Raw genomic sequence first — 27,197 nt, forward strand, 5'->3', positions numbered from 1 at the left:
TTAATTAAAGAAGTAAATTATTTTAATTCTACATTCTTTTTCTGTAATATTATGATATTAAACCTGGCATGGTTTTTTTTTTTAATTATGATGAACATGCCTAAAAAACTTGCTTCATTACAAACATAATACATGAATATAATAATAAAATCGTTTTAAAAAAAATTCTTCATGTATTCTGGAAAAGTCCATGTGTTACTGGATTGATATTGACATATTTTGGCCCATGTGTTTTACTTATTGCTTAAATTCTAGAACTTTTAGACAGGTCTGAATGATATATTTATTTAACATATATATTTAACTACAACTTTGTTATTGGATAAACGTAATTGTGTAAAATTTATAGAATGTCGTATTGTGCATCTTGATTTTTAATGTAACAGTATTTTGAATTTCTGTTTAAATTGCATTCTACAAAGATGTACTGTACTCATAAAAAAAACTTAAAAAAATAAATAGAATTTTATTTTGAATTTTCATTTAATCAAAACTATGCTAACTGTTGTTAAAATCAGAGATTTAAGCTTCATTTGTTAGTTGCTAAGAATAAATTTCATTTTTACAGTATATTTTATGAAGTAAAACCTAATTTCATTTATGTGGGATTATTTTTGAATGGCAGAACCCGCTTTAATAAAAACTTATAAAATGAAACTTTTTTGTAAATATACAGCAAAGATTGAAATTTTAATTGTGTCTGCTTTATTTAAAGCTGCTTGAAATAGTTTTTTCTGAGTAGTTCTCTCGATAACAAATAAATTTTTGGAATTTATTTGCAATAAATAGGATTTTTTTTCTGAGCATTTATTTGCTCAATAAAACAATAATGATACATTACAGCTCCTGTTTTGAAAAATTTCTTTTTTATTTTATGCACAAAAGATACAATTTAGCAAATATAATAACCGAGATAAATTTCTTGTTAAGCTTTTTTTACCTGTTTTGAATGGACAGACAAGGATCTATACTCACCTTTATAAAACGTTTTTTTATCATTTACTGGCTTAAAATACTATTTAGCTAAAAACTTCAAGTGATGAAAATTAAAAAGCAAATAAAACTTTTAACAACTTTCATGAGAAATTTCAAGCAGTATTTCTTAATATTATATTAAACATATTATTTTAATTAAACAATTTTAAGGAGGACAATAATTTAAAAAAATAAACTAAAATAGAATGAATGTTTTTTAAAAAAATATGCTAATGGAATTTTGACTGACGGTTTCCTACCAGATAATAGTCAAGTACTGGTTTCTGGAGGAATACCTGATAATTTAGCATATGTTTGAAAAGATAGACTAATAATATTTTTTTTTAATTTAAACATTTTTTTTGTTTTACAGGTTTAGTGTACTTTGTAAATCCATGGTGGATTCTGATCTGTGAAGCATTAGAGGTGTTCACTCTTGGAATTATGTGGGCCACAGCTATGTTGTATATGAAGCAGTTAGTATCACGTCATCTTACTACTAGTGGACAAGCTTTAGCAGTTATTGCTCATTTTTGTCTAGGTAGGTAATATAAAATTTATGTAGCTTGTATATGTTAATATAATAATATGTAATACTATTAACAATGTGTTTTTAAAAGATTTGGCAAGATGATGTAGCACATCATCTTGTTGGCCTCAGCTTTGATTATGGTAATGATCTTAAATTATTTTATCTGTCTTTTTATTTCTTCTTCATTAAAATAAATAATAAATATTTTATTGCTGATTGGTATATAATAATGAATTGTATAGATCTTATCAGAAATGAATAGATATGCTACTTCATGAGTAAAAAAGGAACTGTTTTAGCATTTGCCTGGATGGCTCAAGAGAAACTGTGATAAAACCTTAATCAGAACAGCATCATACAATACCTAATTAATTATAAAATAAAAAATAGTTGTGATTATACCCATATTAATTATTTAAAATTAAAAAAACCTATAAAATTAATCACAATTAAGAAGGCATTGACAATTATTTGGGCATATATTTTTGTTCACATTGAATGGATATGTAGACAATTAAGGGCTTTTTTTAAATAGTACAAAGATTCATCAGCAATATTATTGTTTCTGTAAAAAGATATCTTTTAATTGTATTTTAAATAAATTATTGGGAGGATTTGTAAATGGTCCTACATTTTATTAAAAATGACAATAAAATCATTATGAGGCCCTTTTTCATAAATCATTATTGGTTTGATGGAAGAGGTGGATATTATCTTTTAATTTTATTATGAACACTGATTTATAATGCCAATAAAAAATACATTTTATGATTCATCATATATATTACTTGTCTACTCATAATAATAATTGTTGTTGTGCTTTATATTGACTGAATATATAAATATGGTGTTTACGTGATTAAGTTACAGAAACGCGTGGAAAGTAATTAAGTATTGGAAAAATGAGTTTTCTTTTTTACAGGCAGAAGTATAGGGGCTGTGTTAGGTGGTGTTTTAAGTGAAAATGACTCATTGATTCCTGTTTATCAAATATCAGCTGTTGTAGCAGCTGTAATAGCATCATTATATTTTATAATATATCATTGCTGCATCCGTCCAAAATGTCTGCGTCGTTCGACAGCAACAGGCTATAGAAATCCTCATGCACCTCTACAAGGTAGTCTTTATTAGATACATGATGATAATGTTTAATTTCTATAAGTATATTATTAGTTAATATGTGAAGTAAAAACTGCTGCAGAGTACTTGTTCAATACAAACATACTTACTGTGAGACATTAAAGTTGTCTCTTGCTAGCATGTTTAATATAAGACATGGTTACAAATTACTTTGAAGTTAATAAAATAAATAAATAAATCGAAAAATAGTTTAGTAATTTATTTAGTTTCTGCTTAGATGGATTTAAGAGATTATATTTTTCATATGAACTAAATGCTAGAAACTTCAAAGAAGCATTAGGTCAAATTTAAAAAAATTATTTCATATTGGCTGTTAAAAAGGTAATATAATTTTTGTACCTGCTTGTTTATGTATATGTTTATTATTTCTGTTAAATAAAATCTCATCTATTTTGAAATTAATAAAATTGATAATGGGATTTTATTTATTTATTCATAATTTTCTGATTATGATTTATTATACATTTATTTATTATGATTACATATTTTTTAACTTAAATTATATTTTATAATAATAACAGTTCTGAGTAAGGCAGTAAACTTTATACATTACAGCCAGTGGTAATGGCTGTGTGAGACTTTGTGTTGTCATGAAAGAGAAACATCTCCTGATTGCTCAGCAGTGCCTTTTGCTCATGTCAAGCTTGTACTTTGCCCAACAGATAGCAGTACACAGCATTTACTGTGCAATCTTTGTAAGAAAATCAATGAATACATCTTTCCAGGCCCAAAAAAGAGTTGCAAAGCTTTTTCTAGTGTTTTTGCCTTTATGGGACAAGATTCTTCATTTTTACACTATTCCATATTTGCCAATCTTGAATTAGGTATCTGGTCATGGACCCATGTTTCATTACATATGACTGTTCAATAAAATATTTTTCCCCTTTCATTGAATTCAGTTCAGGAGTCTTTGGTGCATTTCCATCAGTCTTCTGATTTTGGTTATAAGTCTTGGAACCCACTTCATACAGACCGGGAACACAAGGTGCTTTGTAATAATGGAATGGGAACTTCTATGACTAATACCCACTTTTGAAATAGTTTCATTAAGCCTAAGGTGCCAGTCATTTTCAATGAGATAATGAATATTTTAAATGTTGTCATCTATTACACTTATTCTTGAATACCTATTGTGATTCATTTTCTAGTTTCATGCCCTCTTTTAAAATTGCTGGACCAAATTCAGAGTTGGATGTATGACATAACATCACCAAACTATGTGTACAGTCTATTCAAAATTCTGAAGCGTTCGACAATTTCATTTGAGAGACTACAATAACACATTGAGTAGAGGCTGGAGCATCCGTCTCTTCCCTACATTTACATTGTCATTACTGCTCTGTGCCAGCCCACTCCTGTTTGTACACAAGTCATAAAGACAAAAGTCCAGTTTACATTTGACTGATCCTTGTTCATATCTGTTTAAGTAGAAAAAACTTCCAGAATAAACATCATCTGATGTCAGAAAGAGAATAGTTGAACCAGTAACTAAAGATTGAGTGTCATGAAAAAATGGGAAAAATTTCAGGACGTGCTTTAGTCTGTTTAATTTTTAATAAAATTTCTTAATTTACATCGTAATTTAAGTTCTAATAATTTTAATATTGCTTCATTTTATCTTTGAGCAGAAAGAGCAAAATATTTTACAAGTTATAATTTGAAAACTAAGTGCTTACAAACACATGATTATATGAACTTTTTTCTTTATTTTCATTTTTGGAACATTCACCCTTTCTGTTTCTTTGTGTAATAATACTCTGTGTGCTTGTTAGTTTTAAATAATTTTTATTGCCAGCTGTCATGAACAAAAAATAGCAAATCTATTATTTAATTAGTTATTTTTCCTAAAAAATAGTCAAACACAAAATCTTTATGTGCAATTTTTTAAGAATTTTATTTTTCTGATGAGATAACTTACTAGAAAGTAGGAGCTAAATGGTGGTAGTAGAGCTGAAGATGGATTTTTTTCAAAAAGCAAAAAAATTTAAGATACCTTTATTAAAGCTTGTAAATTATCTTTGACTTTTTTTCTATGTGATAAAAATTGAATGTCTTAAACAAATTTGAGATATTTTTTACATGCATTTTTTTGATTTTATTTGAAGGACTAAAATTACTATTTTAAAATTAATAAGCAATTTAGAAGAATAATTTTTCCCACTGTCCTAATAAGTGTGTTAGGTTTTTGTCCATGTCGGTTTGCAATGAAAATTATTTAACGATTATCTTTATAGAGTGAATCACAAAGAAACAGAACGAATCTCAGGACATGAGAGAAAATGTTAGATGAGCTGTTTTTCCAGTTTGTATGAATGGTTTAAGTACTTTAATTTTGATTTAAATATAAAAATATCTTCTTATAGGATTAGATGAAAAAAAAAATGTTTTTTACATTGCTAATGTGTTACACATGTAATGTATTTTACCTTTTTGTAGGTACAAACGCTAATGGAACTTATACGCCTCTTAAAGTATACAACCGAAGAGATCAGACGAATAATAATCAACAACCAAATCGATATTGATCTCATTTTTATGTAGTAAAGAAAAAACTTAAATAAAGGAATATTAAATCAAGATTATCATTCACTTATATAAAATACATCACACCTATATACTGTGCCTTTAAAAAAAACATTTCTAATAAAGTCATGGTTATATTAATGGTAATATCTATGAACACATCATTTATTAAATATTTTTATTTATTAAGACATCTCTTATGTATAATAAATTAATTTTATTTTTATAATTTTATTTATAATTAACACTTGTTATTTATATTGTAAAACTGTAAGTCATTTTATAATATATTGTACATAAAATAAGGTGGTAAAATTCTGTTACATTTACAAGTGATATAAGAAAAAATGTTGAGAATGAAAATAATGTAAGTAGAAAGTTATCTCGGCTATTGACATATTATTTATATAATTAGATTTCAAATAGAAATTTAATTAAAGGAACTCAAAATTATCTTGAGGTTAATGACTACAGCATTCACTATTCATCTTGGAATAAACCGATTGAAGGTGTTGCTTATAGAACTGAATAACAAGCATATTTTGGTGTGATGAGCATTATTAATGTATATTCAATTCATTGAAAAAGGCAGTGATAGCGACTTCACCCTTTCTTTAATGTGTCCATTATTTTATCCTTTAAATATGGTATGGAATGTTTAATATTCTCAATAATAAATTAACTTTTTCTCAGGAATGACTTGTTTCATGCAAGATTGTGTATAATTCTTTATGGATACAATCCCTATCAAAATAAGCTTATATTAAACTAACTGACTCTTTTCAGCATTAAGCCTACAGTACATAAAGGCAATGTACCTTGGTGTTCCCATATATGGAATTATATTTTTAATTAATGCCACTTTTGACTTATATGACATGAATATATACTGAAATAACTGACTGTTTGATGTTTCAAACAACAGATAGATTTTTACTATTTTTTATGTTTTTATGATCTTTTAATATAAGTGTTTGTTTACTGCTGTTGTGAAAATATGGCTTACGTAATCATATGTTTTCATTGCATAAAATATTAAATAATGTAAGTATTTCATCTTGTTCAAAAGTATATAAAATCAAGTTGTGAACCCCAGGACATTTTTGATTCTTTTTCAGTTTTATATATTTAGTTGTAAATAAAATATATACAAAACAATGTTTAGTTACTATTTTCTCATGTATAACCTATCATGTATGTAACTTTTTGTACTTTGATATCTTTTTTAAAATAAAAAAAATTGACAAACAATTTTATGTCCTGTTATATTGATGATATTTGTATATAATAAAATAATAAAATTTAATTTTAAATTACTCTTGGATAATCTTCATAGAATTAAATAATTATTTAAAAAAAAAAAAATGGAATCAACATCAAGACAACATAATGTGATGTTTGTATATAAAATTATAAGATTCCTCTGTCCCTACTGATGTTGTATATTATGTATAATGTATATATTGGGTTGGAAAGGTTTAAGATGAGATATCTCAATTTTTTATGATTTTATAAATGGTGCTACATATCTTGTACAGAAACTCACATACCTGCTCTACAGAAGACCATATAACATCATCTAATGTGACGCATTCATATAAAATATCAGAATTCCCACTGCCCTTACCTGCCTGCCAGATGGCAAAAAAAAACATTTTTGCTAATCTTCAGACTGATTTTTTTCTGTCTAAAAAAAGATTTTTAACATCAAGGTACCACTGCAAAATCAGCTGCAACAAGATTTATTTTAACTGGATTAATAGGAAAAAAGTTATGTGCAAACAAACATAAAGAAAAAAATATACAGGTCGAATACATAACTTCCTTTTTTGAAATCGGTTAAAAAATATGTCATTATATAGCTGAACATTAATTTGATTGAATAATATTCAGACTAAATAAATAATTTTAAAGAAATCCAGTTTAATTGTAATATGATTTATATTGTACATAATGTTTGTAAATGATTGAAAAACTCAACAAATTCTCTTAATTCACTTTAGACAAATGAACAAAAATGGCCCTCCTTTGGGGTAGCTGATAAAATTTCTTAATTTTCTTTTAACTCGCACTTAGATAAGTAAATTTATCATATCTTTCATTTTCTTAGGGGGGGTTTTTTTTAGCAGTAAATATTGATTATGTATAGCTGTATATTTTAATAGTCTTTTTAAGAAATTGTAATAAAGGGAACACAAAATTATTTTTTGATTTATGGGCATAAACAACACTTAAATCTAAGTTTACTGTTTCATGAACAATAATATTTTATAACAGGATTTTACCATGTATATTAATAATCTATTATTAATATTAAACTTGAACATACATATGTTAATTTATTATCAGATTGCTAAAAATAAGATGTAGTTTTATTGTTTGTGCATGTGTGTTTGTAAAGGAACTGGTTGTGTGATTAAATTCAGAACATTCATAAAGACTAATCAACAGCTATTATGGTGATAGTTGTGAACATTAAACATAAGCTTTTAAAAATCTGAAATAAACATTTATTATTATGTTTATATGTACATATGAATAAATGTGTTTATCATTTATAATTATTAAGTTTTGTATGTTTGAAAGAAAAGGCTTAAATTTTTTATTAATGTTATTAAATAGTAATTAGTTGCAGTATTTTAATAAAAGGGACTGATTGTTTGTGTGTTAAGTATTTTTAAATGTGAATATTTTGTTTGTTTGTGGGTGTGTGGTAATATAATTTTTTTTTAGATAAATACAATTTTTATTTATAAAATCTTAAAAGTATAAAGTAATTTTTTTACTTTGTATGAACCATATTTTCAGTAAAGCTTTCTGTGTGTAGCTAGTTTGAATAATAAATAAATATATATGTTAACAGTATATATATATATATATATATATATATATATATATATATATATATATATACTAATATACGTATATACTAATATATATATGTACTAATGAAATAAATGTTTGAATATTTATTATATATATAAAATTTCTAAAAAAATAACCTTCAGAATATTTTTTAATGTTAATGCATTTATTATATTATTTTATATAAATTGATTCAATCTTTGTTCAGACTATATTAATATTTATAATTTAAAATAATATGACAATTATCGTTTTGCAGTGAAACAAATTATATTTCAGTACTTCGTAAAATTAGGCAGCAAATGTGTGCGAAATAAAAATCTGTTTTTAACCCATTTTTTAAAAATATATGTATTTTTTTATATTTGACTGAATAATGTATATTTTTTTTACAGTTTTTTTACAGACTGCGTACAACAATATTTTAATGTGTGATTTTGATATTTTTACAAAATTTTAAAAGTAAAGAATTTTTAATTTTAACCAACTGATGAGGAATTCCTCAAAAGTACTATTGGTGTATAAATGAAAAAAGAAAAATAAATGAGGTAATAAATTTTATTTGATTCTGTACTGTTGTGGATTGTGCTGAATTTTGTTTTTCCTTTTAATCATTTGGTACAGAGGAAGATATGGACAATAAAAGAATTGATTTTACGAAAATATTACAGTACATAAACTAAATAAATAAAAGCCTGTTATTTATTAAAAAAAATTAAATTTGATCAGAATATAAAACAAGAATATTTAGTATTGTATAGCATATATAATTTAATGTTCAAATTAAGTTGGTACTGCCATGCAAGATGTCAAATTATGCAGGTTTCAACGTGTCTGTATTATCAGTGTCTCTGGTCATTCACTACTTAAAGTATGCAGTTGCCCATTAAATTGCAGAATGAAAGTTGGCTTGCCTTTTAAAATTTTTTGAACAGCTAGTTGGAGTTTTTTGAAATCTAACCGATTCATTTTCAGAAAATTACAAAATGAACTTCCATCTTAGAGCAATCTCATTTCATTCCCATAAAATTTTATATTATATAAAATTCTTTGATTAAATTAATCCCGTAGATTTCACAGTTGCTTAAACACGTTTTTCTTTCAAATTTTTCTTAAGTCTGAACTTATAACAATATTAAATAGCAGAGACTGTACTAGCTGTGAGTGGTTCTATAGTAAGTACAGGACTGTTAGAAATATTACTGTCAGTGTAAACATGAAATATTAGTATTATGTGCAAGCAAGCAAGCAAGTTGCTTTAAATGATGTCCAAACTGTGGGATTTACATTGCTGGTGATTGTAGTCCAGTCTGTTCATAGCTTTATAAATTTACATTGTTTGCTTTTATTACCTACTTTTCAAACCTTTTTCTTTTTGATGTCATATATATATTAAGATTGAGACCTGTTATTTATAATTTTGATTTATTTTATTTTATTATTACTATAATACTTATTTTTGTTCTAGTTTTATGATTTAGAAGAATTGTTCAGGAGTGGAGGCCAAGTATCTGATTCAAATTACATACTTATGGGAGATTTTGTTGATCGTGGTTATTATAGTCTCAAAACTTTTACAAGGTTATTAACTTTAAAAGCCCGGTGGCCTGATAGAATTACACTACTTAGAGGAAATCATGAATCTAGACAAATTACTCAAGTTTATGGTTTTTATGGTGAGTCGATAGTGTTTCCTATTTTATTTACCTGAAGGTAAATTATTTACAAATAAAAGTCATTTTCTAAATATTTGGAAATATCACCTTTTCTGAACTATGTGGTTCCTTTTTCAGTAGTGTTGCAGATGATTGTTTATAGTTTAATACAAAGTGAGCAACTTGAAACACCTGCTATAGTCTAAACAATGTCATGTCATATAACATTAAAATTATGTAACAATAAAACGTAAATTAAATTAAATTTTGTATTTACATTAGCAAAAGTTAACATATTTACCATATTTTTAGAAGAAATGTACAAAGTGAGCACCCTGTGCAGCATTGCATCTTTGTGCTCGAGTGATCATACCTAGCACTTTTTGCAAAATGCTTTCTTGTTGAATGTATGCCTTCAGTTCATTGATAATGTAGTGATTTTATTTGTAAACTTTATCCTTTAAGTAACTCCAAAAAAAGAGAAACCTGGGGAAATGGGAAACCACCACTTTTTGCTGACAGTTCATTCTTCTGTCGGTCAGAATTGTACAGTACACTACTGTAATGACAGTCCGATCAAAAAATATTAGTTCCCCCATTATACAATTACCAAAAACAGCACATCATACACTAATTTTCTTGTCATGAGGCGGACATTCAAACAACTGTGAGAATTTTCAGTCATCCAATACCTGATGCTGTGCAAAGCTGTACATATCCAGATAAATGAAACATGCCTTGTCTGAGATAAAATACAGCTTTGGCTCTATCTGTCTCTCAACATTGTTTTTGAGAAGCCTGTCACAATAATTAAAATGTTTCAACTCCTCTGTTCTCTCAAGTTGTTGCACAATACGGTTTCAAATTTAAATCATGAAAAATTTTGAAACTGGTATTCTATACCACTCTGTTGGTATAAATTTAGCATTCAGAGATTTTTCTGCCGAATATTTGAAGTGTTTCTTGAAAGGATCCACAACGTGTATAAGCTCGTAAGCTTATACACATTGCGCTTAAGTTTATATATTGTTAAGCTTATATATCAATCTACTGCTCGATTGAATAAGGCATTTTAGAAAATGCAACTACAAAGAATGAAACTATATAGCACTGAAGGATGAACAGTTTACAATTGACAACAGCAGATGAGAGTAGTACCATACACAACCAGTAATGACGCTAGTAGTAGCATCATTTAAGGTAAGACTCAAATAGCTGTAATTTAATCTGAATTCTTCGGTTTTAAGTTGACAAGTGCTGTACTCCTTCTGTCTTGATGATCCTACATTTGATGAAATCTGCAAAGATATAAATGGGCTTTAAAATACTTCAGTTAAAAAAAAAACTGATAAAATAAATAAACCTAATGGATCCATCATTTCTCTGAGAAATGGATCAGTCGTGGAGGTCCACCTTTCTGGCCACCAAGAATACCTTTAGATTTTTCCAACTGGGACGCGTGAAAAATATTGTATATAAGACAAAAATACATTCTCATGAGAAATTAATTGTTTGCATTATGGATGCTGCTGAGAAACTTAAGGATAGCCCTGAAGTACTACAAAGAGCTACAAAAGCAGTACAGAAGGGAAGTTATGAAACTAGTGGGCTTGGCTTTGAATATTTATTATAAACTGGTAGGTACAATTTACTGTATTGTTTCTAAACTGAATTCTAATTTTTCTAAACTTTCTTTGGTTTATTCGACTTATCTTGCACAATTATGTTCAGAATTATATTCTCTAAAAGTCTTATTTAAAGGTTTTACATGTTTATTACCCATTTAACAAAGTTATTGTAGATCAAACATAATAACGGATTTTTTAATCTAAATTATTGATTTTCATCCCAGATTTCTTAAAAACTACTGCAGATACTGTTTTGGTAGCTATTTTATTCAATTTTAAAGGTAAAAAACCCACAGAAATCACTAATTTTGCCCCTTAATTATTGTCCTATAAATTTTCAGTACCACCTCTTTCACCGGGGTTGCTGAACCCGAGCGAAATCTTTAATTAACCGTTAGTTACAAACGAAGCATTTTAGCCTTTTTTAATAAAATGTTTTTTTTTTTCATTTCATTTCATATGTTATGCAAATCACGGAAAAAACTTTGATATATACAATCTATATAACGTGATCTCAATTTCTACTTTTTTTTTCTGTAGTCTCCGTGTATCACCGAGGGTATTACTTCTGAAATAATATCAATACAAACTAATACAAATCATACTAATAGGCTCTGAAAGTTGTAACTCGCGACTACAAAATCAGCTGATTTGCAGACACGTTCACCAACCCGGTTGGTATAATCTCAATTTAAAGAAAAAAAATAACATAAATAGTTGTATTTAAAGTTCTGTTACTTTTTAAGTTAACATTTTAAAAACATATAAATTTTATACACAATAGCGATTCTACTAAAATAATGAAATAAATATCATAGATAGACAAGATGGGTATAGTTTAAAACGCGAAAACTGCCGTCTAAAATATATTGTTATGACCAACCGCTCTGTTTCTATTAGAGCTAAACAACATAATAATACTATAAAGAAAGGCTGTTTCGATAGATCTAATTATGCTAAACACATTTTATAAAATAAACATAATTACAGCCCGGATAATTTCATTTAAATATTAGATTTTCCAACAATTTTTATAAAACCAGGATTCTCAAAAAAAAAAATTATATATATCGTGATTTTCTATTTAAATTAATCATTTTCAAGTTGTCTAACTCAATTAAATTCTGTACTGCCAAGAAGACCTGTTGTGTTAATATATAATTTCTTATTTACGTTTTAAGTTTTAGATTACAAAACAATCTCTCTACTGTGGATAGTCAAATGATCCAAAGCGTTTGGGATTTAATATAAACTGTTGGTAAGGTAGATTTTTGTAACAGATTATTTAACCTAACTTCCTACTTTATAAATAAATGGTTTTTCTGATCGGAACAGAGTATAAAATTTGTAAAACGAAATAGATGTATTTAAAGTTCATATTAATTATTTAATCAAACACATGAAATCACGTTAAGGTAAATAAATTAATTATGAATTTAGTGAAAAATTTTTAAAGCTGCAATTGTGAAAGTTTCTATCCATTTTTGTAATTATCTTTAGAAATGATTACAGCGGTATCGTCTGTGAAAAGAGTTGTAATGAAGATCAAGATTTTGCGCAGATCATTAATAAACAATAAAGAAAGCAACAAATTTTCCCCGAGGCGCACCAGCATACTCTACAGCTTGAAGCGAGGACCTAAATTTACACGTGTATTCTTGGCAAATGATAAAATTTCTACTACTTGTATACAATTTGTGAAGTACGGCTTGAAAAGCAAGTTTCTTTTCAGATACTGATTGATACCACAGCTACTAAGTTGTTTTATCGGTATAACTAAATGTTTTAGAAATATTCTAGAAAATAGAAAATGAAATTTTTTATCTTAAAGAATTTAAAACATTTTCCAGAAACTGGGAAATGGCGACGTCTTGTTAGACGTGTTTGCTAATATAAAAATTAAATTACCTTATAAATATAATAGTACACTTGCTGTTAAGCTGTCCTGTCAGTACACTGCACAGTAATATCTATCCAGAATAAACATAGTAATATAAGTATACACTTTCTTTTAATTATCATGGATTTGAGTATGATATTTTAAGTACGTTATAATACACATCTTACTCTGATCAAGTAGCATTTGGATAGGTAATGCAGAACACTGTAAGAACAGATTCTGTGTATGAAAAACAGAGTAAAAGTCCATTTATTACCATCAACTGCTCTATCTATCAATCAATTTTTTCTCTTCTTTTTTTTGTTTTTTAAAAATTTATTTCTCATTAGTAAGTTCTGAGGTATCTTGATAATATGTGATGTACTTGTTACATTTGATGAACTAGTAGATCTATGACAAATACAGCTTCATTTTGTAGTAAATTTAAAAATAAATAAGCTCTAAAAAGAGATAGAATAAGTACAGTGAAAATTATAAAGTGTAAAATGGGATTATAGTTTGCGATAGTATTATAATTTACATATAAATTTATAGTAACAATATTTTAAAAATAACAACCACTATATCCCCATTTTTTTGGTTTTGTTCACAAAAGATATTTATAGGTATGAAAAATAATAAATTTATAAGATTAGGGATTTAATGTAGTACTAAGAACAAAGTAATGCTGTATTATAACAGAATGATCTCAAAGACAAATGTTACATTTGAAGGTGTAACAAATCATGAAAGTGTATTTTCTAAATATTGCTGAGAATAGATTGGCAGTGACATGTCGATGGTAGGCTACATCAACAGCTGCTGTAAGGCGAGTTTATTTTTTTTTAGAAATTATGGTATAATAACAGAAACTTTCCCACCACTGTACCTCTCCTGAACAACATTACAAAATGCCAAATGTTTGGTTTAAAATTGAATTTTTCTTTACTAGTTAATAAGTAAACTGTGATGATTACGTTAATTTTCAAATCATTATTACCTCTTCATCTCATATGTTCTATTAAAATTATATTTTTGGGCTTAACTGTTAAAAATTCTTTAATGACAGAATGACATCATTTATTAAAATATAATTTTAAATTAAGGCAGGTACAGAAATTTTTAGTGGATAACAATGTAAATTATTTACTACCATAATTTACAGGTTACAAATAAAATTCATGCCCGAAAGTGAATTAATGATTTAAAGGTGTTTTCATTTGATGAGCTTTATTCTCTTAACACTTATTCAAAAAAAAATAAGTGATTTTTTGTTTTAGTTTGAAAATTATAATATTCCAGCAAATTTTGTAAATTCTGTTAAAGAATATCGGTGGTTATAAATATAATTTCCCAACAGTGAAGGTGTAAATGTCACTCTTATCCCAAAAAACTTAAAAATTTTCCCTTTAAAATTAAGCAGATCGTTCGTTTCTCTCTTTGGTAGATACATTGAAACCCGCCAGGATATGTTTCATCTCTTATATGAACTAATCTAAAAGACTTGGAACTTTCGATGTTATCCAAATTAATCGCTTCATTACTAATATTGTATTGATCTTCAAGACAAATTATTTTTCATATATTGTAATTTAATTACATTCATAAGCTTCAATATAGAGCAAAACCTTTAAATATTATAATAAAATAAACAAAGATTTATAGAATCAAGAAGCGATGAGTTAATCTCAAGTTTTCGTAATCCTTTTAAATGTTTCCTCTGAACTTAAAAAACCTGTGGAATATTTGTTTTTCTTAAGAGCCCATCTAATCTTTTGTTACAACTGTCTTTCCAGACACTTAATGTACATTGATGTTACCACTTTTCTACATAAACTTTTTAAAGGTTTTTACTTTTTGCATTGCACATTTTATATATTATAATAATTAAATTAAAAACTCACTGATTTGCTGTTTCTTCACCAATCTAATTTAGTGAAAATGAAGATTCTATTTCTGATTAAATTCTGGGATAAAAGTCCTCCATATCAGTACTCCTTCTGACATTGCTGAAAAAGAAAACTTACCTGTTTAGTTATTATTGAAATAATTAACAAACAAATCTACAAGTTGTACTAGTATAATTATTTGTTTAATGACATACAGTTCACGCGTAAGTCAATCCACAAATAAATTATATAAAATTTATCTTTATGCTTTCTGTTATGAAGAAATTCGGTGAATTAAATTATAAGAAATGTAAATTAATTCATCAAGATATCAAAGTCTAGTATGTTGTGCTTTCAGTATAATAATTTTCCTGGGAAATAAGTTTCATAAGCAGACAGATATCACTCTGTTAAGGGGAAATTAAGAAAGTAGCTATTGCCTCAGTCTAAGAGATAAATCCAGAATTATATCAAGGACAAAGCTCAAAAATGTAATTGATATTCACGGAATCTATTTGAGGAATAGGGATTCCAATCGACTCAAGAAGTCTAATTCACAATAATAATAATAATAATTAATATTTGTATGTCTCTGAAGGTATCACAACTTAACAGATAACCTGACATGACACATATCTATTCCCAAAAAAACGCTGAGCCAGTCTTAATAAAAACTCAACATCACGAGTTAGGCTTGCTGAGGAAAATGGATATTTCAATTGTTTTTCTGATGCTGTTGCCTCAAAATTATTGCATACCAGAACAATGTTGACTAAACTGTAGCTGATATTCAGCCCTGAAATTGGTCCTTTTACTCTGTTCATCACATTGAATGGTTATATTGTGTCATAATAAATGTAAAGAAATCAACTTTATATGGTATCACTTGTATCTTGTGTGACTTGTATAACACAGAAGTCACAGATCAGGAATTTATAATGTAATCACTTGTTCAACCACTTCTTCATTCTGTTTAGTGCTGGTAAAGCAGCAATTGATGAAAGACATGATGATATCGCTGTTTCCAACTTGTAATTCTGTGTTTTGTAATTCATTTTTTGTGAGCAAGCGTACAGTGAAACTGAAATCTGTAGATATAATCTCATGTTTATACTAATATTACGAGCGACATAGTCATGATGCCAGAAAATCAGAGAGAAGTGAGCCATACAGATTCAGATGATATTATTGAACTGAAAAACGATTGTCACAACATTTTGGGAACAAAAGAATCTACTAGCAGAATTGATGGAGCTTGGGACTGCAGCCATATCAGTCTTATTATGAACTGAAGTATGTTAGACAACTCAAACTGTGCAGGCTGCTCTCAATGGCTGTTATTCTTCTGAATGAAAATGCATAACCTTACACTTTAAGCCACTCAAAGGCTTTAGTTGTTGGTTCACGATGGAGATTTTTATTGTTACTCCTATTGTTTGGATACTGCTTGAATACCTTCTCTTTATTAAGATAGATTTGTCTGTTAATCGGTATAATGAAACTAATAAGGGGCTCAGAAATGGATGGGTGGTGGATTTTAAAAATCATTTCTACAAAAGTTGGTATTTTGGTGCAAGTGCCCGAGAGTGGAAATCGACTAGAGGAAACTCTAGTGCAGATATGTTTTTAAGATACAGCGATACAAATAACAAAATATTTAGACACTGTTTTTTTTTTCTTACCAGAATTCATGTAAAAGCCATATTTGTCTATACATTGTGGAGAATGCACTTTTCACAATAGCTTTAGATTTTTACTAATGTAAAACTTGCCAGTTTTTGTCCATTTGTCCTAACATTGCATAAGGAGATCTGAACAATTTTTTGTATTTAAGAAATTAAATCTGATTGAAGTTTAGATATTTATTTTAGAACATGATAGAGGAACCACAGCTATTACGGTAATTTTTTTTTATTTCTACTTACCTAGGAAGAAATTGTAGTTTGAAAAAAGTCAATAAAATAATTATGACATTTATATATGTCATTTTGCGATAAACAAAGTATTGAATGCGACAAGATATGAGACACAAGTCCCACAAAACAGCACTGCCGTTCTCAAGAAAAAAGCATTTCATGCCGGGCTTAATAAGGAAAACGAGGGCTGAAGCAATTACCCATTGTCTTCTACCCAGAGTAGGCCAAGTCCACTAAAACACAGGAAATCTTTCACCTGTTCAAGCGACATCTTCACTCTGTTCAACACTGGAACTGTTCGCGTATGTAAATCAATATTCTTAATGAAAGCGAAAGCAATTGTTATCTCTTGCATCTGTTGTGCTTATTTGCATCTACGCATTATGATTGCGACAGATTATGTAATTAAACCACTTAAGATACAACTTCTGCTAGGTCACAGAGAATGAATCGCTAAACATTCCTCACAGATGGGAACAGTAGCATCGATTACTCTTTTACCAGCATTAAATCGAATGAAGTGAATGAACATGTAATTAGATTATGCGTAGCCGATTGGTGTTAGCACGCATTATATACTTTGCTTCTACTTACTAACAATGTAATTAATTCTTATGATCTACTATCACTGCAGATGTAAAATAGTTAATTAAAATTATTTGTTTTAAATAATTAAATGTTTTATAAAATTTAAATAAAACATTGTTTGAATTTAAACATATTGTCAAATGTTGAAATAACACTGTCGATGCAAAATTTGTATCTAACATGTTACACAACTTTCCTCACTGTAATCTGGTCCCACCGATGGCTGTTGTTGATTTTTATTTAGAGAAACTGATAAAACATCATACAAGCGAGAAAACATTTGTCAGCGTATTTTAAAAATTTAATTCCAATGATTTAATAGTTTAGAAACTGTATTGAATGTATTTCAATTCATCTGTATTTGAATAACGAAAACTTAGCTGATTTAAACAAATTATAAATGAATACACATAAATAATATTTTTTTTTAAATATTGGTATGACACTGATTATGCATTTATTGGTAAATAAATCGTATGTATCTAAAAATGCAATGTATTACACAAAATTTTGTAAGTTTTTAATTCAGTACCCAATATTTGTTAAAATCATCATGCCCAATTCTAGACGTGTTTTTTTATATTTTGCTGCGTTTTAAAAATTCTATTAGACATTTACAATACTTACTTTTTATTCAATCCAGATTTGAAACTACAGTTTATAGTCACTTTAACTAAAATTTTCTTTATCTTCCATAATCATTTTCCGCTTTCAATATTACATTTGAGAATCAGTAACCATTTTTTTTTTGTCACAGCTTTCATGAATTTAAATGTACTACCGGTACAGCACCTACAACTCAAAATCACTTGGCAAAAAGATTAGTAATGCACTTAATATGAACTGTTAATTTTTTTTTTTTTTTTTTTTTTTTTTTTGTTTTGCGTAGGAGGAGGAAAAGCTCTACCAGCCACCGTCTGCGCCCGCAACAGACGGTAGTGTCGGGCTCTCACCGACTAAAAACCTCCCCCTTAGGGAGGAGAACCCTATTAGGGATTGGGATCGCGGACGCGACTTAACTAACTAATAATAAAATAATATCTACGTTGTACCTGAAAAATAAAATACACAGCATATACAAAATTTAAATCTATTTTCATAAAACTTAATTTACACTGCTTATCTAAGTAATTTTAATGTAAAATTTACATTGAACCTGAAACAGAAACATACACAAAAATAGACATAAAAATTCCCTACAGGAAAGTTCCTATCAGGGGACCCTAGTGGGACTAGGCATTGGGATCGCAGACGCGAGTTAACTAATAATAATATCTACGTTGTACCTGAAAAAACATACACAGCATATACAAAATTTAAATCTATTTTCATAAAACTTAATTTACACTGCTTATCTAAGTAATTTTAATATAAAATTTATGTTGAACCTGAAACAGAAACATACACAAAAGTAGACATAAAAAATTTCCTACAGGAAAGTTCCTATCAGGGGACCCTACTGGGACTAGGGACCTACCGCGATTTTATCAGAATATTATATTATCAACTTAAAAACTACACAACTTATTTTTAACATGCAAATTTATAATATTAAACAATAATAATAAAAGTAAGTACCTTTAGTAGAAAATTATCCTACAATAAAAGGGAGTACCACAATGTAAGGAGGGCCACTTACATGGCAGCTCTCCCTTAGAATATTAAATGAACCGTTGAGTTACCTGAAACAAAAGAAAATAAGACAGATTCAATTAACGGTTGTGAAATTAATATAGTTTTGTTTTAGTTATTAAATTCATTTCATTTATGATAGCATTGAACTTTTTCTAACAATAATATTTATTAGGAATCATTAGGTGGTCTGTAAATATTTAACCTGACGTAGAACTATTTATATAGACATTTTTTACAGAAATAGAGTCGCTAGCTAGGTAGGTACATAAGAAAAGCTATACCCTCCTCCAGACTAGATAGATACCAAGAACACTGAATTTTTTACGTCCCCACATCATTAGATATCCAGCAAGATATCATTGAAAAACACCCTTTTAGCAGATCAAGGTGGAAGAAAATAAAGGAAAAAAGTGGAGGTTAGAAAGGAGTAATCCACAGAAGATTGCTAAACAAGACAACTCGCTCAAAAAAATTCTAAGCCCCTTTTAAGGCAGCAAGGATTCCTCTCATACAAGATCAGAGTGCTTTACCAAGAATAGAAGCAAAAAATTATTTTGAAGTAAGGTTCACTGATATAGATGGTAACCAGATCTATATTGCATCCAGGAATGTGTGTTATGTGAACTTACTTGGCTGAGCTAAAATTTTCAGCTAAGAATAATTGTAACAAAAATCGATACAGGATATCTGTATACCACCTGATGCTTTTACTAATTTTTATAATTCTTTTTTTTTAAATCATACTTATTTTTATAGAATGAAATGCATCATTTATTTTCTTATTATTTTTTACAATTTTATATAGGTTTCCACTTGCTTTGATTGCTCTGGTATTTAAAATTCTTGAAATATTTATGTACAATCTACTTTGTAAGTATATTCTACAAATTTTGACAAAGAGGTGCAAGCATGGTTTCATTAAATTTTCAAACTGTCTGGCAAGAGAATCATTGCCAAAGCAAGCAAAACAATAAAGGACCAAACAAAATTTGCATGTCAAAAAAGAAAAAACTTGTGAAACCACTTCTAAATTTTCACACAGTATATCTTCTATTAAAATAATACGTTAAATGAAGATATTGCTTTGTTTCATCTATCAAAACCCATCTCTATCTGTAAACATACACAAAATTCATTTTTATTATCATTAAAAGTTTGGGGGTATCTAAGTGAAAAGATGACTATCACTACAATAATTTGATTCTTATTTAATTTATTTTACACGATGAAATCAAACAAAATCATTTGCCTTTCATGGCTATTCTTTACATTATAAAAGAATAATTGAGTTAAATTATAAGTACATGTTGCATTGAAATATAAGCCAAGAAATGCACATAATAATATTATGAAGTTTCATTACTGTAAGTAACAAAATTCATAAAAATTTGTATATATGAAATATAAACCACCTAAACATAGTAATTAGATTATTTATATTTTCCTTATTTATTTCCAATAACCGGTTTGTGCAGTATCTTGCACCTTCAGTTGCTATTAAATTCTATCTTATTCTTTATAATTTATTTTTATTATTTTTGTGTAAATTATAAATTTTTTCACAAGTGCATTTATGTTCATTTTTTTGTCTTCAGTCATTTGACTAGTTTAATGCAGCTCTCAAAGATTCCCTATCTAGTGCTAGTCGTTTCATTTCGGTATACGTTGTACCTATTTATGTTCATAATATCATTTAAAATTTCACAATAGATAACATTATAATTTATCATAAAAAAAGAGATATCATTAAAAAGAATAAGTTTTAATGTAATAAAAATAGAATTTAATACATACTGGAGATGCAGGGTAGTGCAAAAAACAGTCGGTGGAAATTAATATGGCAAGTTTAACTTATCTAATTTCTGTGTTTTGGTGGTTTATATTTCAAATAAAATATTTATCAGAGACAAATTAGGCATTGACCAGATACTGGCATTTCTTGATATGTAACGCAATTAAGTTTCTTTTCTTTATTATACTGTTGTTTCCTTTATTGCATTTATTTTGTAATTTGCCACACAAAATTTCTTTGTTTCGCATGACATTTAATGCCAGATCTACCTAAAATTTTAAAAAAATTTAGAAATAAAAGTAACTGCAGTATCAAAAGAGAAAGTTACCTATCAATGATGTAAACTGGAGTCTAAACTAATGGCCCTGACCCTCTCTTTTTCTGTTTAGCCTCTGGAACCACCATGAGGTATTACTTCAGAGGATGGTATGTATGAATGCAAATTAAGTGTAGTTTTGTTCAGTCTCACGTTGACCATTCCTGAAGTGTGTGGTTAATCGAAACAACCCTACCATGAAAGAAAACTAATATCCACAATCTAGTATTCAAATCCATTTAAACGTCTTTACTAGGATTTGTACCTTAGAACTCTTGACTTGCAATTATGAGTTAACCACTAGACTATAGTCTTAATAAATACTAGTATTATCATGAAATTATATGATGTAGTAAAGAATTAGTAGTACCTTAATATTTTACCATTTGGCAACACAGCTTTACATTTATCGCCACAGCTAATCCAAAGATCAAATCCATCGAGCAGCTGAAAGGATCGGTCGATCTGGTAGTCTGAAGAAATAGGATGCAGGATGAAGTGAAGAGTTGATGAGATGTGGAATGTAATCTGGTAATCTGTATTATTTCTAGTCTCATTTTTATATTTATAGTTTGTAAATTTGTGTAGTGAGGAAGATAATGTTAATTTCACACTTTGATCTTGATCGCACTTCAATTTCACACTTTATTTACACCAATCACTTATTTCCCCCACAATTTCAAAAATATGTAAAAAAGATAAAATAATTACACACTAAAAACCAGGGTCAGTTCCATGTCTTTTTAATATGCAAGGCAAATATATTACATATAAAAATTATTAAATTTTGAAGTAATTTGGATTTCTGTGTTATGCTAGATGGATTTTTTCACATTCTACTTAGGAATTTACCACAAAAAATGGTTAATTTTGCAAGTAAGTAAAAAATTAGCGAATAAAATTAAATAATTTATTATGGCACCTCTAAAATCAGCTGACCCTGGTTTGAAAAAATTAAACTACCATGCAAGCATGCATCTTCTTTGAAGCAGGTGGCTGAACGCTGATTGGGGAAAGCAAAGGGGTATTCAAAATTTAAAATATTTCAAATAAAAGAAAAAAAGAAAATTTTTAAAACTGTAGATAGATATAAAAATGCTCTAACCTTCAATTAAACACCTACCAAAAAAATTTAAGAAAAAGCTTATGTAAAATAATAAATATCAAATAAAAAAAATATATTTTTAAAAATAAACATATTATATCCTACATGAAACAGATTTAAAAGCTGAATTTAATTAAGAAATTGTCTCTATATATTTACTTATTTTTTTAATTTCAAGAACTTATTTAAATGATTAATTTTGTCAATCAAATGAATAAAATTTAAATAATTTATAAGAAAGGGAATTTAAAAACTCACTCATTAACATTTCAAATAAAATTTTATAAAGCAATTTAAACTACACAAAGAAATTTTTATGTGATTAAATTTAAAATTAAAATATAAATTTAAATTATAAAATTTAATTTTTTATGAATTTAAATTGATTTATAAGGAGGACTTCAGCCACTGGTAGCGAAGTGATGAGCTGAAAAGACAAAGAAACATAATAAACATACAATAATTATAAATATTATGAAAAAATTTTTTCTAACATTAATATATCTATATATCACCCCCCCAAAAATATAGAGACACATTTATATACACAGCAACCCCCAACCGGAACCCGATCAACGATATCGGGTTGATGAAATACGGTCGCGACGCGGTTGACGCGGTACGAATGCTTTGTGTGCCAAGCAATCGCGAAAACTATTCATTGCATACAACATAGATATTTACAATTTCAATATGTAATCAAGAACTATATTAAAAATAATTGTGCATCATGTTTGGTACCTAATAAGCTAAGATGTGAATAATACACCCTGATCTGTGTAAGAGCACATCGAATTTACTATCCGTTAAGGAAAAAGTTGTAATATACCGTGAACTGTGTCACAGCAATTTGCGTTTTGTGAAGCAAAAATCTAAAATAATACACCCTGAACTGTTTCAGAGCATATCAGATTTGCTGTGTTGATAAAAAATCTAAAATAATACACCCTGAACTGTTTCAGAGCATATAAGATTTGCTATATGTTGAGCAAAAGTCTAAAATAATACACCCTGAACTGTTTCAGGGCATATCAGATTTGCTGTGTTGATAAAAAATCTAAAATAATACACCCTGAACTGTTTCGGAGCATATCAGATTTGCTGTGTTGAGCAAAAGTCTAAAATAATACACCCTGAACTGTTTCAGAGCATATCAGATTTGCTGTGTTGATAAAAAATCTAAAATGATACACCTTTAACTGTGTCAGAGAATATAAAATTTTCTGTCTGTATAATACAGTCTAATCTATGTGTTTTTACAGTTACATTATTTGAAGCTGTATTTCTAAAAATGAAACCGAATTAGAAGATTGAACTAGGAAAATATTAATCAGAAGATGTTTGTTTTATAATTTTAATAGAAAAATGTTATGGATTTGAAGAAACATAACTTAAGGGATTTTTCTATTTTTTCAATATTAAAAATAGAAGATTTTTCAAAGAAATCAGTTACTCAGAGAGTATTTAATAATAATGAATTTACTTGTATTTTACATATTTCTTTTTTTCCCTTTTGTACTTGGCAGGTGTATGCATTACTATCCAGACCTCTTAATTACCCCTTTTAAGATTCTCTTAAGATTGCATTTTCACAGCATAATTTCCAATCCTGGCTGGAATTAAAAAAAGTCTATAATTTATATTATTGAAAAAAAGGTAAGTTGCTAATGATAGCAAATGGAATCAAGTTGTGATTGATGACAATGCAAGTGAAAAGGGGGTATCATATAATGCAAATACTAAATGTAATATTGAAGCTACCTTTATCTGTCGGATGAAAGAAAAAAATTAACTTTTATTATTCAGTAATCCATAAGGAGGTCTTTTTTCATCAAAAATATGAAATATAATTACAAAGAAATTCTATATGTGAACAGTGGGAGGTGCAGAATGATTAATAGCAGGCGACAGGTACCGATTAATTTACAAATTCTAATCTCGTATAAGAAAGAGAATGTGCTCAATTTCAGTATTACATGGTTTTGGAAAATGGTTTATAAAAAATATACATTTATAGAAATAAACTAATAATTTCAGTGGATAACCACCAGGCAGCATATGGCATATACTACTCTAGAAGACTAAAACCAGGGGGTTTATATATATAGTTTGCTCATACGAAAGGTTTAATATAGTGTATTTTTAGGTTGTGATTCCTGATGGATATACTGTAATAGTTCCTTGATGGTTCTCTGCAGAAGTCCAGTCAGTATACTTTCAAATACTGTTTGATGGTGTCAAAAATAGATTTATGAAATGTTAGATGGTTAGGGTGAAAAGTTTTTTTAAATTAATGCCAAAAAACTGATGTGTTGTATTCTTAAATTTGTTTACATATAGATAATCAAAGGGACATTTTAGAATTAATTTTTTTGTTAAATATGGGTATTTATTTAAGAAATTACTTAGGATAATTATAAAATAAAAGCAAACACTCAAAGAAAATAAGATGCGAGGCTATTTTACACAAACAGATCAAATACGATTGAAAAAAGCCAATACTATGAATTAGTAAATCACAAATTTCTCCTTATTTAAAAATAATAAATTTAAACAAAACTGGAGAAATTGTATAAACAGCCTTTAAGTGGTTTATGTACCCTATTCCTTAAAATCAATTATATTATAATTTAACCTCTTTGAAGACACAGTTATAATTTAATAATTGATAATTGATTTATATTACATTTAAATTTAGATATTCAATTCAAATGCAGCAGAATGAATGATATACATAAAATACCCATAAACTAAACTTAAATTAGTGTGATTAATGTTAGTAAGTTATTCAATGTTAGTAAAACAATTTTTTATGATAAAACAGTTATATTTCTAAGCTACATAAAAAGAACCTGCAATTACAAGCCACATGAAATTACTAGCTACATAACAAGTACATGCAATTACAAGCTACCTAATTATTTTATGTATATTATTAAAATTACTGTATTTGAGCCAACAAAACCGTGTAAACATAATTTGTATACAAAATATACATAGTAAAAACATTTATCTCTCTCCAAAGAGGTTAAATTTAAATATTTAATTAAAAGGTTAGGAAACTAATGCTTATTAATATTTTTGAAAAAATTGTATTGTTTGCATTACATTAAAAAACAGAGAATTCACATAAAGAACAAGATTGTAGTGTACTACTTGTTATTATGAAAATAAATGGAACCTTTACAGTACATGGTCATTTCACTATTTTCTTAAAGGTATGAATATAAACTGGGATTGTATTTTTCTTCCTGTATGAAGTTTTACAAACGGCTATATATAATTAAATAAATTCAGTAAAGTAATTGTAACTGAAAAGAAAAAGCAGAGTAAAAAATTGTAAATGATTTCAATGAAAAAATTATTTGAAATAATTGGCTAACTTTTTGATATGAATGTAGTGACAAAGGAGATATATGACATCAGTATCTTAACCACCAAAGTACCAAACCTAACAAAGTTAAGAATTACATAAAAAATATATTAAAGCGTAGACTAAAATTCATTTAGAAGAAAAATGAGTAATTAAAAAAATGATGTCCTTATTTTTTTTTTCTACCTAGTCATCTGTATAATCAGAATAAATAAAAAAATTGCACCTGCTTGAAAATAATTAAAAAATACGATAAAACCTTTTTGATTGTATTACAGTATTCAGAAATTTGTGTGCTGGTTGGCAATTCACTACAAATGATAATGGATCAAATGAAAATATTGAAAATGGATTAGAATAAGTATTACTTGGATTTGAATATTCTGTTTTTATTTATTAGTGAGCTGAAAAAAATTAAAATAAATTTAGCTTAAACAGGTTTGGTTGATTACGCAATAAAACAGCTTTACAAAAGATTTCTTTTTCAGGTTACAATCGAGAGACCCAGGAATGAATGCAGTTAACTACAACTGACGTCCAGGAAAAATTTAGAAATATGGGAAACAAAAATAAATTTTAAATTATCTTTAATCAAGATAAAAGATAATTTCTTATTATTATAAACTCTTGATAAATAAAGGAAGAATACCTCTGCAATAATGGGAAATATTTGTACAAGTGATAATTGGCTTTTATTTCTAGAATTTTCTAGAGAATTACAGAAAAAAGAAATTGAACAACATAGATGTGAAAATGTGAGGATGTCCAATAAGATTTGGTTCAATGATTTTTTATGAAAGAAAATTAAGATTGTTCAAGTGGGGAAATAACACAATTATTATGATCTGAAAAAACTAAAAAAGAATAAGAGTATTTTAAATATGATACATAACTGCACATTATTGTTTTTTAATTCAAACTACAATCTTATCTTAATACAGTTTCTAAAAAATATTTCCTAATAATTAAAGTGTTCGATACATCAAACAATAAAATTTGATAGTTCCTGCAAGATATTCATCGTACTAAGGTATTGTACTTCTTTTCAGTAGACATTAAAGGTAGCCAAGCGCAAGAAAAAACATGCCTATTCGGTACATATAAATTACACTTAATTATTTATACAAGTAATGTATCCAGATGTAATATAAAAATTATGCAATTTCTATAAAATTATTGAAAATATTCATACATTTTATAGCATTTTCTTGAATAAAATTCATTTTAGTTCTTACACAAAATTCATCAGTAATTAATTTTATAAAAATTTTGCCATGTTGATGAATCCATTTCAAAAAAAGATTACATCACCCCTCTTTTTTTTTGAATAAAACAAATTTTGTAAAATGGAAGATTATTATTTATCTAGAATAGATTTTAAATTTT

General features: G+C 27.5%; 2 protein-coding genes across 8 annotated transcripts in view; both read left to right on the forward strand.

The window, feature by feature from the left end:
- SP1173 (major facilitator superfamily domain-containing protein SP1173) overlaps positions 1–5,224 on the forward strand; it is a 281,971-nt gene extending 276,747 nt beyond the window's left edge. For all 3 annotated transcript variants that reach the window (XM_075358237.1, XM_075358235.1, XM_075358236.1), the window contains 3 exons: positions 1,349–1,516; positions 2,430–2,624; positions 5,084–5,224. In XM_075358237.1, coding sequence (XP_075214352.1) covers positions 1,349–1,516; positions 2,430–2,624; positions 5,084–5,172 — 452 coding nt within the window. In that variant the 3' untranslated portion in view covers positions 5,173–5,224. The remainder of the gene's footprint in view (positions 1–1,348; positions 1,517–2,429; positions 2,625–5,083) is intronic.
- Positions 5,174–27,039, forward strand: LOC142320455 (serine/threonine-protein phosphatase 6 catalytic subunit-like). 5 transcript variants are annotated; one of them, XM_075358241.1, is made up of 3 exons: positions 5,174–5,313; positions 9,504–9,711; positions 26,300–27,039. In XM_075358241.1, the coding sequence occupies exons 1-3, from the start codon at positions 5,299–5,301 to the stop codon at positions 26,323–26,325; spliced, it is 249 nt and encodes an 82-aa protein (XP_075214356.1). In that variant the 5' UTR covers positions 5,174–5,298; the 3' UTR covers positions 26,326–27,039. The 5 variants fall into 5 exon arrangements, with proteins under 5 accessions (XP_075214356.1, XP_075214357.1, XP_075214354.1 ...); XM_075358242.1 differs by lacking the exon at positions 26,300–27,039 and adding an exon at positions 20,031–20,269; XM_075358239.1 differs by lacking the exon at positions 26,300–27,039 and adding an exon at positions 18,480–18,652.
- Positions 27,040–27,197: the final 158 nt, after the last annotated feature.

Source organism: Lycorma delicatula, chromosome 2 (assembly GCF_047948215.1).
Source record: "Lycorma delicatula isolate Av1 chromosome 2, ASM4794821v1, whole genome shotgun sequence".
In the NCBI taxonomy this organism is placed as follows: Eukaryota; Metazoa; Arthropoda; class Insecta; order Hemiptera; family Fulgoridae; genus Lycorma; species Lycorma delicatula.